This window comes from Microtus oregoni, unplaced genomic scaffold, assembly GCF_018167655.1.
Source record: "Microtus oregoni isolate MIOR12 unplaced genomic scaffold, Mior012 000003F_ref0000135, whole genome shotgun sequence".
Taxonomy (NCBI): domain Eukaryota; kingdom Metazoa; phylum Chordata; class Mammalia; order Rodentia; family Cricetidae; genus Microtus; species Microtus oregoni.
This window is the reverse complement of record NW_024543062.1, coordinates 16,490,673-16,506,063: the sequence shown is the minus strand read 5'-3', so window position 1 is coordinate 16,506,063 and position 15,391 is coordinate 16,490,673. Positions and strand designations below refer to the sequence as shown.

General features: G+C 49.5%; 1 protein-coding gene across 2 annotated transcripts in view; it reads left to right on the top strand.

The window, feature by feature from the left end:
* The window catches only part of Tmem132c (transmembrane protein 132C), a 310,009-nt gene extending 297,958 nt beyond the window's left edge, over positions 1–12,051 (top strand). For both annotated transcript variants that reach the window (XM_041649352.1, XM_041649351.1), the window contains exons 8-9: positions 532–723; positions 9,041–12,051. In XM_041649352.1, coding sequence (XP_041505286.1) covers positions 532–723; positions 9,041–10,222 — 1,374 coding nt within the window. In that variant the 3' untranslated portion in view covers positions 10,223–12,051. The remainder of the gene's footprint in view (positions 1–531; positions 724–9,040) is intronic.
* Positions 12,052–15,391: the final 3,340 nt, after the last annotated feature.

Sequence of the window (15,391 nt, the reverse complement as noted above, 5' to 3'; positions counted from 1 at the left end):
AATGTTCCATCATTTCACCTGCACAGTTCCAGCCCAACCCTGGGCTTGTAGGATGAGACAGGGTGGCTTTCTGCAAAGAGGCAGTGTGATGATGGAAGGCAGGGGACTGATAGAGTTCTGTCATCCCAGTTGATCCATAGTTCCCTTAGAATTTAATTCATGCTGCACCGAGTCTGTGTGCAGCTCTTCATGCATGCAGCCTGCAGGACCATCAAGTACACTTAACTAGGTTGTGCACCGTACGAATGGTCCATTACCTAAAGGGAAGGGGCCGTTCATTCCTTCTTAAAATGGAATGGTTTTGTGATTATTTCTATATACCAATGGAAGTAAAGTTTCAGGGAAGGACTTTCTTGGCTGCTCACAAAGGCTCAGTGTGGAGCCAACAACAGTGACAGAAGCCTGGGTGCCTCCTTATGGTCTAGGTTCAGAACCTCTGGCCCATCTACGGGGGCATAGGGAGTCTTAACATGGGTTCCTTTACCTGGAAATGGGCATGATGGCGCTTCTGTGCTCCCACTGTTTCCACAGGTGTTGTCCCCACTGTCCGACTCCATCTTGGCAGAGAAGACAGTAACGGTGCTGGATGACAAAGTGTCCCTGACAGACTTGACTGTCCAGGTGGTGGCTGGGCTGTCTATGACCCTGCACCCCATCGCAGAGAACAACAAAGCTACCACAGCTATGGTCACAGCTGAGGAGCTGCTGCGGGCCCCCAAACAGGTAGGGGTTGAGGTGGGCCGGGGAGACCATGGGGCTAGTTCAGCGGAAGAGTGGAGAAAGATGACCGACTGCATCCTCCCGCTCCCACCCCCGCCATAGTCACCCCACGCCACACTCACTACCCTCCCCACACTTGCAGCCCTCACCACGCTCCCACGCCACAACTCCACTCATACCCTTCGGCCATCTTCCAATCTTCAACGAGCTCCCAACCCTCACCCCGCTACCAAACCCAACCCAGTCCATACTCTCACCCACTGCAAGCCCTTCCCCAAAGTTCAAATCCTAACTCTGCTCACCCCACTCACCCCACTCCCGTCACAACACAAACCCAGTCCCAACACAAACACTGATTCCACCCCACACCAGATCCAACCACTCATGCCACTCCCACCCCTCACACAGCTAATACCACTCACCCCTCAACCACTCCTAGCCCCTCCCACACCCTTCACCCCTTACCCAACTCACCCGTCTCTCACCTGTCAGCCAGCTCCCACCACTCACCCAGCTCCCAACCCTCACCCTAAACCCACCACTCACCCAGGTTTGACTCCTCACCACCTCCCACCCCTCACCCAGTTCCCACCCCTCACTAGGTTCCCATGCCTCATCCAACTCCAACCCTCACCCAGGTCCCAACAGTCACCCAGCTCACACCACTAACCAAGTTCCCACCCCTCAACCCTCACCCAGTTCATGCCCAGCAACCCTCTCCCACCTCTCACCAAATTCCCACCCTTGACCCAGATCCCACCCCACAACCAGCACCACCCCTCAACCACATCGCACCTCTAACCGTACTCCCATCCCTGACCCAGCTCCCAAAACTCACCTACCTTCCACACCTTACCCAGGTCCCACCCCTCACCCACCTCCAACAACTCACCGAGCTCCCACCCCTCACTCAGCTCCCACCCCTTACCCAGCTGCCACCTTCGCCCAGCTGCCACCCCTCACCCGCCACCCACCCATCACTCACCTCCCACTTCTCACCCTGATCCCACACATCACCCAGCTCCCACCCCTCACCCAGTTCCCACCCCTCACCCAGTTCCCACCCCTCACCCAGCTCCCACCTCCCTCATCCTTCTCCCACTGCTCACCCCTCTCCCAGCTCTTACCCAGCTCCCACCAATCACCCTCCTCCCACCCCTCACCCAGCTCCCACCCCTCACCCTCCTCCCACCCCTCACCCAGCTCCCACCCCTCACCCCTATCCTGCTTCTCACCCTACTTCTATTCCTCCATCTACTTCTCACTCAACCTTACTGCACTCCACTCCCAGAGCATCCTCCACTCCCACTCCTCTCCCTCATCCCAACCTTCACCCCACTCCCACCCAATCTCACCTCACTCCCACAGCCTCCTCCCAGTCCTTCCCCAATTCCCTCCCCTGGGCTGAGGATGCAATGATCAGACCAGGTCAACTGCCCCCTTGTGTTTCCCTAATGATACAGATACCTCCAGGACCCATATACCCTGGCAGGTACAATCCTGCCTGCTCTCTGTCCCCAACTCTCTGGAACTCCCTGGTGCTTAACAGGTCCCTGCCTGCCATGTTCATCTGAAATTCTTTCCTTGCATTTCTTCTGATCTGAGATGTGTTCCCCTGAGCTCACTCTTCCCTCAACACTGTTGGCTCATTTTCCACCCATAGTTTCAACCCCCTCTGCTCACTAAGGCCATCCTCACAGCCTTGTCGATCTCTGCCTCCTCTCCCACTTCTATTACGCATTCACTACGCCACAGAAATCACTGCTAACATGTACTCCACACCTGTGTTTGCTGTTGACTTTCTGGAAATGGGCTATAGGGTAACTTTCTGTGGGGGCAATGCTTTGCAGAGCTGACCCTCTACTGTGCACAGTAGGCTCACAGCAAACACCATTACAAGTCAGTGGAGGTTGGGAGCTGGTAGAAAGAGAGAAGGAAACATGGAGTACCACATACTTCTGAACTGAACAAGATTCTGGAGGTGGAGCTCTGGGAGGACCCAACCTGGACCTCAGTCCTTAGAGGGAACCACTTCATCTCATGTCTGAGAATTATATTGGAATCAACTACTGTGTGCTACAAAGAAGGTCTCTGTCACCATTCCCTTTGTGAGTGTCAGTCACTGTCCATCACTGTTAAGAACAGAAACATTAGGGACCTCAGGACTCCACCAGGGTAGGCCTCATACTGGCTCAGGCATTTGTTTCCAAAGCTGGTTCCCACGGGTGACACACAACCAGGAGAAGTTGGCAGGCTGCGGTGAAGCTCTATGTTAACCCCAGTGAGGACAGGGTATGCCAGGAGTTTGGCCTGCTGTGACTGGCATGGGCAACAGGCTCTAGACCAGACAAGGAGGCAGTGGGGCCTCCAGTCCTTCACACAGTATAATGGAACAAAACGGGCTCTGTGGGAGTAGACATACTATGAAGACAGAACACAGTGACCATCTGCGCAGGCAGAGTAAAGCCGGAGAGGTTTGGTGCTTTTAGGGAAAACCAGAAAAATCCTAGGTGCCCTGCAGGGTTTAAATACTGGCAGACATACACTGCCTATATTATGGCCGAGTTAGAGGTGCCAACAGGTGGCACATGATTTGTGAAATCCACATGACTTCATCATCCCTGCTGTAGGGTCCAAGAAGGACCCTGGAATGGTACTCAGCACACATGGATGTATCAGCTAGCTACTGCTGTGTAACGATTAGGACTGCCTAACAACTTACTGTAACATTGTCCCAGTTCTGTGGAAACCCAGCTGGGCCCTACACTCAGGGTGTTACAGTGCTGACTTCTCATCCAGGGAATGATCTACTTCCAGGGGTTTGCTGTTTGGGAGCAAGATCCTTGTTGTGAATGACGAGGTCCCCATCTCATAGTCAGTTATTGTAATTATCTAGTTGCCTCACTTAGGTCCTTGTGACCATCAATTCCTTCTTCCCCCACTTCACCTCCCTCACCCACAATAAAGTCTGCCCCAGGCTCTGTCACCCTCCTCTACTATCAGCAGCAGGAACTGGTGACCCTAAAGGGGGCGATAACTCCACCATCCCGTGGCTAGGTAGCCCAGGAAGTCATCCCTGTCCCATAGAGAACTGCACCATGTGACACAGACGAGAAGGGCATCCCTCACCATGTGCCCAGCTTCTGGAAACTCTACCAAGCTGTCTTTGAAAAGCCATCCTGAGCCAGGCAGTGGTGGTGCATGCCTTTAACCCAGTACTGGGGAGGCAGAGGTAGGTGGATCTCTGTGAGTTCCAGGATAGCCAGGACTACACAGAGAAACCTTGTCTCAAACAACAACAACAACAAAAACCAAAACAAAACCAAGCCATCCTATCTAGCACAGTAGACAGTTGCTACCTCACTTTGGTCCCAAACATCAGCTAGAGAGACTGGGAGTGCATTCCAGCCTTGTCCAGTCTGCAGTGATGGCTCCTCCGTCCTTCTCCCTGAAGACAGGAATTGGCGGTGTGGTCCAGTTTGTAAATGAGAGTGGAAAAGTGATACATGCTTACAGCACAGTTGTGGAGAGGTGGAGACAATAGGATTCCAGGGGTTTGCTGGCCAGCGAACCTAGCTCAATCAGCAAGCTTCAGGTTTAGTAAGATCCTGTATCAAGGTGGAGAGCCACTGAAGAAGATACCTAATACCAACCTTGGATCTTCATGCATGCAAGAAAAAAGATGAGGGTCCAAAGAACAGAGAAAAAAAGTCAAAAAGCTGGAAGCGCTTTGCTAAGATGGAACATGGATTAGAATGGACAAGCAGCGCAGCCTCTGGTTATAAGATAAAACCACTGTCCACATCCAACATGACCCATCTGTCTTCATCAACCAGTAGTAATTGGATGCCCAGGCCAGATGCAGGAGACTTATAGATAGAGCAGCTTCAATTCACAAGTATGACTCTCTAAAGAAGCAGGGTCTTAATCACTGGTGGCCACGTGTTATTTGAAGTCACTCGGCATTTATCATCTTGGGAGATGTGGGTTGGATTCTCTGGCGAGGTTTCCAGCCTTGCTGTAATGAGACGACAGCAGGACCAGATCTCAATCACAAGGCAGAGCTGATGGAAATGGCCCTGACCAGACTGAAGTTTCAATCCCACTATCGGTCCTTGGAGCAGGACTTGGTTTATATTAACGTACTTCTCTGTCCAGGTGGGGGAAGAAAAATTAATTCCAGATGAAAGGCAGCCACAATGAACAACATTTTATCTCACAAGGCAGACACTCCTGTGTGTGTCATTCATAGCTTCCTTTCTGAAAATTCAGAATATGAGCCTTGCTTATTTTTAAGCTTGGGTGGAAGGAAAAAAAAACTAAATGAGTTGCCTAGGATTCTGGCGGGTGGTGTGAGTATGAGAATGTCCAAGTGTCGAAACCAAAGGCTCAGGGCCACACTCTGTCCGTATCCATTTCCCTACATGCTGAGGCTGAAGCAAACATTGCTTGTTTATCTGGACAATGAAGGCCCCTCAGCAGACAAAGCAGGCAGTGTGCAAGGAAGGGAAGGGCAGATCCTGTATATACGTCACCCACTCAGCCACTGATGAAGACATGTTCACCCACCAATGCTGCCAGAGAGACCATACCAGACTAGAAAAGGCCAGGGATGGACCATGCTCAAAGGATGAGGGAGCTGGGTTTGGTAGAACACCACCGATCCATTGTTCATCAGGGACAGCCCTAGGGGCTGTGAATTCCTTGGCATCTCTGGCTTCACTCAAGAACTCAGGCTCCAAAGCCAGAGGATGCTTGTGAGCAAAGATGAATTCGCAGAGTTGATGGTGGAAAGCCAAGCTTGTAGGAGCTGAGCGGCAGGATAACTGTTCCACACCATTGTGAGGCTTCAAATTAGTGCAGAGTCTAACTCAGAAACGTAACTATTCCCTTTACCTTTTTTCCCTCTCACCTTTGGACAAAATCCTAAGTGTGCCCAGCCCTCTGTGCTTTCTTGTTTTTTGTTTGTTTTGTTTTGTTTCTGAAAGCTGTATAGACCCCACATAGAGCTGTTTCCAGACTTCCGTTGTTGGCATTAACTCAACAATTAGGAAGGGTTTCTCTCTCCCCCTTTTCTCTTTCTCTTCTAGGCAGCTGCCAAGATTTACATCTTGCCTGTCCTGTATTTTTTCTCTCAACCTCCAATAAAATAGTCACACTTTAAAATAGCGGAGAGCAGAGGAGCGGTCAGCAGTGGCCAGTGCAATCCCCCTTGCTCCACAGAACTTTGCTCTGGCCTTTCTGTTCCGAACAGTAGAGACTCAGCCTCAGTTGCCCTAAACAGAAGGAAGCAGCCTGTAGGCAGGGACACCTGAAGTCTTTCTTCCCCTGCTGCCATATTGGATTGCAGTCACCAGTGCTTGATTTTGCCTTTCTTATTCTGATTTCCTCTTGAAGCTTGTAACTGGACGACTGACCCAACTGGTTCTCCTTATCCCTCTCCACCTGCCTGTCTTGTCTTGCTTGTCTTCCTAGTCCTGAGTAGCATGCTGGTTGTGTTGGCTAGTGAGCTGGCTCTCTCCTCAGGCGTGTCGTGCCTGCTGTATAAGGCATCCCAAGTAACTCACTCACTTTCTCCCTCCCCCTATTCTTTTCTTTGAGATGGGGGTCCTGTGTAGCCTAGGCTGGCCTCCGTAACTGAGACTGACCTTCAGCTCTTGAGCCTCCTGCCTCCACCTCCCAAGTCCCAAGACTGCAGGCAACACACCTCTCAGTTTTCCATTTCTAGAAATTCTGTGTAGGTCTCCACACATCCCTCCCTGCCTTTCCCCCCTCACCTCTGCTCTCCTAGAGTAGTTTCTGCTTTAATTTCTCTTTTGCCATTTTATTTCATTAGCGATTGTTTTTTTTTTCTTGGTTTATTTTAATCCAGACTTTTCCAGTTGTTCCTGAATCTCTAATATTAGTCTGATCATCTAGGTTTTTAAATTATTAGTAGTAGTAGTAGTACAGTGTGTGTGTATTTGTGTGTGTGTGCTCGCGCATGTGCATGCCACAGTGAATGTGTGGAAGTCAGAAGACAAATTTAAGCAGTCCGTCCTGTCTCCTTTCACCTTGACAGTGGGTTTTTGAGATTGAACTCCTGTGGCGTCAGGCTTGCAGTCAGGGCTTTGATCCACTCAGCGATCCCACAGACCTCCTGTGTGTATTTTTAACGCGCCTTTTGTGACACCTGCCGCCTACCCACAGATGGAGTTTTGCTTTTATCGGGGAAGCCTTGTGCAGCTGTTGCTTTACCTTGCTCTGCTCCCGAGGAGCTCCGTGTGGTTCCACATTCACTTGGGTCCAGCTTCCAGTCCGTGTCTCTGCTTCCCTTCCCTGTGGCCCACAGGCAGTGCCACACCAGCCCAGGACTGAATACAGCTTTCTTGTTTCCACCAGTGGCAGAAAGGAAAGAGATTTTTCAACCTGTCTTATGTAAAGAGGCTCCCACTGCCTCCTCTTGCTGTCACAATAGGGGCTAAGGTGGGTGTGGCCAGGTGAGCAACCAGAAAGGCTCCCACAATCAGGACTGGTCTGGTACACCACAGTGAGCCTTTAGGGAAAGGCTAAGCATAGCTGTTCTGGGTACACCTAACCACGAGGCTTGGGCACTGGCTGATCCCTGGGTCTCCAGCACAGCACAGCTCAGCTAACTTCTTGCTAACCTGACAGACAAGGGACACGCTGCTTAAACTTGTTGTAGTGGCATCTACTTTGCAAGAGACGCAGCCTCTGAGCTGAGCCCTAATATGCATAGGTGCTCTGTTTGTGGTTCCTTCCCCTGTTAGAATCCTAAAGAGTTCCAGGTTTGTCCTGGTGACCAGCAAGTTAAGGCTCTGTCCACGGTGCTGAAGGTGAGGGCTTCCACAGGAAATGCTCGGCAGCATTCCATCTAGGTGGGTCTGTATCCACCATCTCAGTGTATTATCCCTGGACTGTGCATTAGGCAATGTCTGTGCTTACTGAGAACATAGCAAGCATATGAGGATGGAGCCAGAAGCACTCAAACTCCCTTCCCTGGTCTCCACAGTGGAAGAGTTTTTATGTCTGTTTGGGCCTTGGCTGAACGATTGCAGGTCTTTTTTGGCCGGAACTTTGCTGGTCTGTTGGTCTGTTCTAAGGCAGCTGAGATGAGCCCACCAGGTGTCATAGGCATGTCACTATTAGCCACCTGACAGTCCTGCAAAGAGTGTGCCATGGCACACTTCCAAAGGGAAGATAATCTTGTTTTTCTGTTTCCCCCCACAAAGCAAAAGGCACCTTTAAGACCCTGTGGAAGAATAGGGTGGGGAGGGGAGAGAAATTAGTCAGGGTCCTCTAGAGGAACAGAACTGTAAGAATGAAGATCTACATTAGAAGGGGATTAGTAGAGTGACTTACTGGCTGTGGTCCAGGTAGGCCAATAATGGCCGGCTCATGATGGAAAAGTAGAGAACCTGGTAGTTGTTCAAAGTGTGAGCTTGGATGTCTCTACAGTTCCAGTCTAGCTCAGGAGTTCTGGGTGATTCCTGAAAGGCTGCTGGTCTTCGGTCCATGATGAAAACCTGAAGTTGGATATAATACCAGCTGCAGCAATAGGATAGATAAACTTGCCAGCAAGAGGGCAAGCAGGCAAAAAGCAATGCTTCCTTCCTCTCTGTCTTTTATCTGGGCTGCCAATAGAGGCGTGGCCCAGGTTTAGCATGGGTCTTATTGCTTCAGGTAATCTGATTAAGGAAATTCCTCCCAAGAGTGCCCAGCAGCAAGGGCTTCTATTGATTCTGGATGTAGTCAAGTTGATGACCAAGATTAACAATCACAGGAGAGAAGACAAGCTTTTTTGAGACAGTGTCTCATGTACCCTGGAATGACCTCGAGCTCCTTGCTTCCAACTCCATTCCAAGCCCTGGAATAAAAGGCATGCTCTACCACATCTAGGCTAGGCAGTATGGGGAGTCAAACCCAGGACTTCATGAACTCTAGGCAAACATGTTACCAACTGGTCCACATTCCCAGCCCGTAGTTTTCAGTTTCAGGTCTTTGGCTCTGGCAGAATTTCCTGCTTCAGTTTCCCACCTCTACAAGTCTCCATTGTCCTATGAGGCTAATGAAGCCCAGGAACAAATGGTTGGCAGATAACAAAAAGCCGGTCCAGGACTGTGTGTGTTTTCTGCATCTGGCTGATGCTGGAGCCGTGTTAGGGTATCTCTCGGATGGAAAGCATATTCACTTCCCCCACCTCACTGGCACCAGATCAGGACTCCATGTCACCCTTCCTATTTCTTTGGTGGTGTTCTAGGATGAGTCCCTGGAGATAAGGCACCCCCCAAAGTGGTTCTCATGGTCTCTGTTCCTGCAGGAAGCTATAGTCAGCACATGGCTCCAATTCAGTGATGGCTCAGTGACACCCCTGGACATCTATGACACCAAGGACTTCTCCCTGACGGCCACTTCCTTGGACGAGACTGTCGTGTCCATCCCACAGCCCCTCTCACCTTGGTGGCCCACTGTGGTGGCTGAAGGAGAAGGCCAGGGCCCATTGCTCCGAGTGGACATGTCCATTGCTGAGGCCTGTCAGAAATCCAAACGCAAGAGTGTGCTAGCTGTGGGCATCGGCCACGTGGGGGTCAAGTTTGGATGGGACGATGCTGACGCCATCAAGACTGGTGATAAGGATGAGGAGGAAATAAAGAACCATGCCAGTGATCGCCGGCAGAAGATTCAGGACCTGGACCGCTCAGGCCAGGATGAGCGCTACCATGGCAACTCTCCTGGGGATCGTGAGGAAGGGGCCCTGCTGAGTGCCACCACCACTGCCAAGTCCCTGCTGGATAACAAAGTGGGGAAGAGTGGCAGGCTGGATGGGGCCAGGCTACACAGCATCCCCATAGACTTCACCAACTTCCCAGCCCATGTGGACCTCCCCAAAGCCGGAAGTACACTGGAGGAGAATGGTCTGATGCAGACCGCCCATGGCCTGAGTGACCTGGAGATTGGAATGTACGCCCTCCTGGGGGTCTTCTGCCTGGCCATCCTTGTCTTTCTCATTAACTGTGCCACCTTTGCCTTCAAGTATAGGCACAAACAGGTGCCTCTGGAAGGCCAGGCATCCATGACTCACTCTCACGACTGGGTATGGCTGGGCAATGAGGCAGAACTCCTGGAGAACATTGGGGATGTGTCACCTCCCCAAGATGAACACACGACCATCATAGACCGAGGGCTGGGAGGCTGTGAAGAGAGCAACCACCTGCTTCTCAATGGTGGCTCCCAGAAGCACATGCAGAGCCAGGTCCACAGGCCACCCGGCTCCGGGGGGCGGCAGGGGAGGGAGCTCAGGCAGGAACCTGCAAACTCACCCACCTCCAAGATGAAGAAGGTGAAGTTTGCCACCTTCACCATGCCACCCGAGGACAACTGCCCCACAGTGAACTCTATCCTCAGTGGGGACGATGACATCAAATGGGTCTGCCAAGACCTAGATGTGGGCACATCTAAGGATCTCAGAACCTATCTGGAGAAATTCCAAGACAATGTGTAGCATTCTGGCCACCTCTCCAACTCGGACAGTGCCCTCCTTTCTTCCTTCCCTCGGCCGAGTAGCTGGATGGAGCAAGCTCCCAGTGGACTGAGCGAGGAAGATTGGGGCCCACAAAATGCCAGCTAGCCGTTTAGAAGCTGGGAAGGGAGGTTTTTATATTAAAGGGTTTTTTGTTTTGTTTTGTTTTTTTAGCAGTTGAGGATGGATAGGTTTCCAGAAGTTTGAGTCTCTGACTCCACAGGGAGGCAGAGTTGATCCATGACAGAACTACTCAGAGGTGAGAGGGTTATTTTCTGACTCAAGATACACTGCAGAAAAGCTACCAAAAATATTTGTTAAAAAAATACAAAAAAGACAAATAAAAAGACACAAACGACTGTTGGTTTATATTTCTAATAAAGGAACAAAATGTAAACATAGGGCTTGCTAAGAGGCAGCCTCCATTTTAATTCAATCTTCATGTTTCTGAGGACAGCCCATGTCCATCAACCTGGTACCCAGGACGAAGTACATCTTGTACTGGTTGTCTTTTAGGAAGAACAAGAATTTTACATTCAATTCTATATCCCTTTTTGCTTCCATGTCTCCTTCTTGTGGCCTAGGCTTCCATTTGATTGAATTTCATGTTTATTTCCAAGGACCAAGTGGTATATTTTCCTAAATGAAATATAAATTATATTTCTATTCACTAGATAGGGTTTTTTTTCCCTCTTTTTAGGAAGATCATCAATGAGTTCGAGCTTGATGTTGTAACATTAACCTGTTTTTATATCTCCCTGCTTTGTTGACCTTTTCTGGCTTTTTTTCTTTAAACAATATAGGAAGTGCTCAGCTCCTCCCATGGGGAGAGTGAGTTCCACAGCCATCACCAGTTGGGTCAGGCCAGCGGGTGGAAGAGTGTTCACAGCTATCTGAATAGGATGTGGCCAGGAGAACAGGGCACAGACTGTGACACCCGGCCACTCCCTGTGAAGTCAGAGATTCGGTGTCTCCCTCAGTGTGAACACTGTAGAGAGATGTTAGTCCAATCATAAGGGCAGGGTGTTCAGAGCCAGGCAGATGGGCCATGGCTACCACAAGAGACAGCCAACACTGTACTGAACTAACAGAAAAGATGTTTGGGGGTAGAGTTGAGTTATCAGATTTTATTGGGCAGGGTAAACCAACATAAGCTCAAAATGATTAAAAAAAAATCTATGTTAGATTGTCATTTAAACTGTGGCTTTGCACAGCGGTGTAACAGCACAGCACAGAATTGTATCCACTCGGAGCAGAGTGATTGCATGAAAAGTGAGCAGATGAACTCCTAGGATGTCCAGGGCCTGGCGCTCTCCATCCATCATCAGAGGGAGAGGACACCCGGTACTGTGACCCTCAGCTGAGCAGCACTCATAGACATACCAGGGGATGGCCATTGTTTTCGTTTTTTTCTATTACTAAAATCTGTAGCTGAGAAAAGGTCCTGGAAGCCTGGTGACCTTGGTTGGACGTTGGACACGTATATTTGTAGCATTTACAATAGATTTTCAAAGCTATTTATTTAACCCGTGGTGGCAGTTGTCATTAAAACGCTTGCCATGGCTTCACAAATAAGTGTCTCATGGGATTTTCTTGTTTCATCTACTTCCTGCCCTCTGATCCTTACCAGATAGAGCTGAAGCATTCCCCTGTTAAAAAAGAAGCGACACACCTGCCCCTCCCTCGCTTCATTCGCGGTCAGATCCAGAGTTATTTCGATGGAATACAATCTCTATCCTATACCCACTGCCACCTACCTGTCCTCAGGTCACAGCAGGGCAGCTGGAGGCAGTTGGTCACAACCCAGTCAGGAAGCAGAGAGAGACAAATGCTGGTCTCAGCTCATTTTCTCCTTAATATTCAGTTCGGGTCCCCAGTCCATGGGATGGGGCTGCACTCGTTTCAAGGTGGGTCTTTCCTCCTCAGCTAATCCATTCTAGAAACTCTCACCCATGTAGTAATAGGGGCGTCGGGGCTGCGTCCCTGGCACCCCGGCTGCCTGCTCAGCTAGCTTATGCCCTGAAATAACAACACACAAACTGTATTCTTTTAATCACTGCTTGGCCCATTCTCTTCTAGGCTAATTCTCACATATTAATTTAGCCCATTTCTAATCATCTGTGTGTAGCACCCCAAGGTGCGCTTACCGGGGAGATTCTAGCCTAGTCCATCCTGGGTCGGAGCTTCATCCCGGGAGCGGGGCATGGCGTCTCTCTCTGAGGCGTCTGCTCCCAGGAGGAGCTGTGGAGTCTCTGAGCTCACTTCCTCTTCCTCCCAGCATTTTGTTCTGTTTACTCCTCCCACCTATCCTCTAACCAATAAAATGGGCCAGGGCAGTGCCTTTATTAGCCAATGACCTTCCTCCATCACACCCAGACACACCCAGAGATTTATCCTCTATGTGACTCTAGAGCCTGATGAGGTCATCAATGGCAACCATGACTACCCAAATCCCAGGGAACCCCTAAGTGGCAGCTGTCATTAAAGACTTTCTAGAGAGATGGCTCAGTGGTTAAAAGACTTGTTGTGCAAGCCTAAGGATCAGAGTTCGGATCCCCAGAGCCCATGGAAATGCTGAGTGGTCATGGTGGCCCATCTGTAATTCTAGCTGCAGAAGGCAGAGACACAGGATCCACCAGAGCAAGCTGGCTCTAGAGACACACTGTATCAGTGAGCTCTGGTTTTGATTGACAGACCTTGCCTCAATGAATAAGGTGAAAGATTAATGGAGGATGATTCGTGACGTCATCCTACAGCCTCCACATACATTCAAGCAAGCATACATATTCACAAATCTCTAGTAATCTTAAGACACGAATATGACCTCACTTACAGGGTGAGAGTGAAGTTGTCCAGACCTTCAGTCATCTCTTTCCTCAAGGGTTCACTGGACTCTGCCCAGCACCAGCTCCGCCCAGCTTTCTTCTTGGTGTGAACTCAGACAGACCATCACGGTCTGTGATGCAGACTGTGCAAACACGGGATACCTAACCCAAGGACCCACTTGTCAGCTCACCTTTCAAGAGAATCTTTTTTTTTTAATGCAGATGTTTTTCATCTGGATCTAATGTGGATCACCAATCCACTTAACACCAACTGACTGACTGTACCTTAGCTTGTAAAGGGTGGGTGATGAAGGAGACTATGAGGCTGTCAGTCAAAGGCAGAGGTGGAGAACTGCGGGCAGATGAGGGCCACACAGCTGCTCCAGTGTCACCTCCTGTTCCTGGACAGACTCACCCACTTGTAGTAATAAGGGCGGCGGGGCTGCGTCCCCAGCACCCCGGCTGCCTGGCTAGCTTATGCCCGAAATAACAACACACAAACTGTATTCATTTAATCACTGCTTGGCCCTTTAGCCCTAGCCCTTACTGGCTAATTCTGATATCCCGATCAACCCATCTCTAATAATCTGTGAGCACCGGTCTTAGTGAGCACTGGTCTTACCGGGAAGATTCTAGCCTAAGTCCATCCTGGGTCGGAGCTTCATCGCGTGCATCTTCCCTGGAGCAGGGAGCCTGGCGTCTCTCTGAGGCGTCTGCTCCCGAGAGGAGAGCTGTGGAGTCTGAGCTCACTTCCTCTTCCTCCCAGCATTCTGTTCTGTTTACTCCTCCCACCTATCTTCTAACCAGTGAGGGCCAAGCAGTTTCTTTTTATTTAACCAATGACCTTCCTCCATCACCCACTCTTCTCATGGTTTTTGGAAATGTGATGGGCTGGCCCAGGGTATCAACTTAGTTGGTAAATCACTTGGCAGGCAAGCATGAGGACCCAAGTTTGACTCCCCCATCCCAGAACTCACCATCTTATAAAGTCAGGAATGTTGACCCGTGCTTGTAGGCACAAGGGAGGCAGGTGGCACCCTAAGTTTGATGGCCAGCCAGCCTAGCCTACTTGGCAACTTAGAGGCCAGGGAGAGATTCTGTCTCAAAGGAAAATGTGAGCAGTTCCTGAGGAACAACACTTAGTGTTGTCTTCAGACCTCAGCGCGCGCGCACACACACACACACACACACACACACACACACACACTGAGGATCAAAATAAAGGAACAGAATACTTCTCAAGTTAACACGAAGACCTTCAGAACTCTATTAACACCAATATTCACTACAGACAAAGTAATAAGAAACTGTTCAATGGGCTTTTATTCTATATCAAGACCTGTGTCAAACTTTGTCCAGTTATCGACCCAGCACAGAAGTGTGAGCCCTAATTCTGACAAGGAATCCAGCTCAAAACATCTTTTAGATTACAGCTAGACTGTAACAGAGCCAGGATTCAGTATCCAAAGAGGATACTTAATTATCATGTGAATGCAAGCTTTACATATATTATCTTGGGTTAAAAATGGAATTTGAGTTATGGAAAAGAAATTCAGATCCACTACACAGCATCTGGGACTTGAAGAAAAGCCCAAAGAAATGAAAGAGATTGAAAAACCTCCCCTCTCCGTGCAGAAAGAGAAATGAATAATTCACCTAATGAGGGTGTCCTCATCTTCAGCAGTGTACACAATTGCGTGTGTGTGTGTGTGTGTGTTTGAATTCTCGGAGATTATTGTTATAAACAAGAGTTTCGACTTAATTTTAAAATGTAAAGGAGCCTAAAAACGTTGTTGTTGTTGTTGTTGTTTAAAAAAAAAACTCTTTTAGAGACATACATGGATCTAATATACATGGGAAGTAGAAAAAGACAAAAATCTCCTGAGTAAATTGGGAGCATGGGGACCATGGAAGAAGGTTGAAGGGGAGAGGAGAAGCAGGGAGGGGAGCAGAGAAAAATGTAGAGCTCAATAAAAATCAATAAAAAAATTCTTTTGAGACAGTCATATACTGTGGTCCAGGCTAGACTGGAACACAATATGTCCCCCAGGCTGACCTCAAACTCGTAGCAATCCTCCTGCTGCAGCCCCCCCCCCAATACAGGAGTTACAAATGCTCACCAACATAGCATGTTTTCATAGTTTCAGAAGGTGCTATGTGGGCTGCCGAGGGAGAAGTCACCAAAGGTCTTATCTTTGAATGCTCCAATGAATGCTGACCTGCCAGGCAGGATGAGCCCGCTGGTGAAACGGACAAGACTGTTGATGGGGCAACCACTTGCTCTCTTGACTGGATCGAGGCCTGCTCCACAGGAGGTGATTCATGC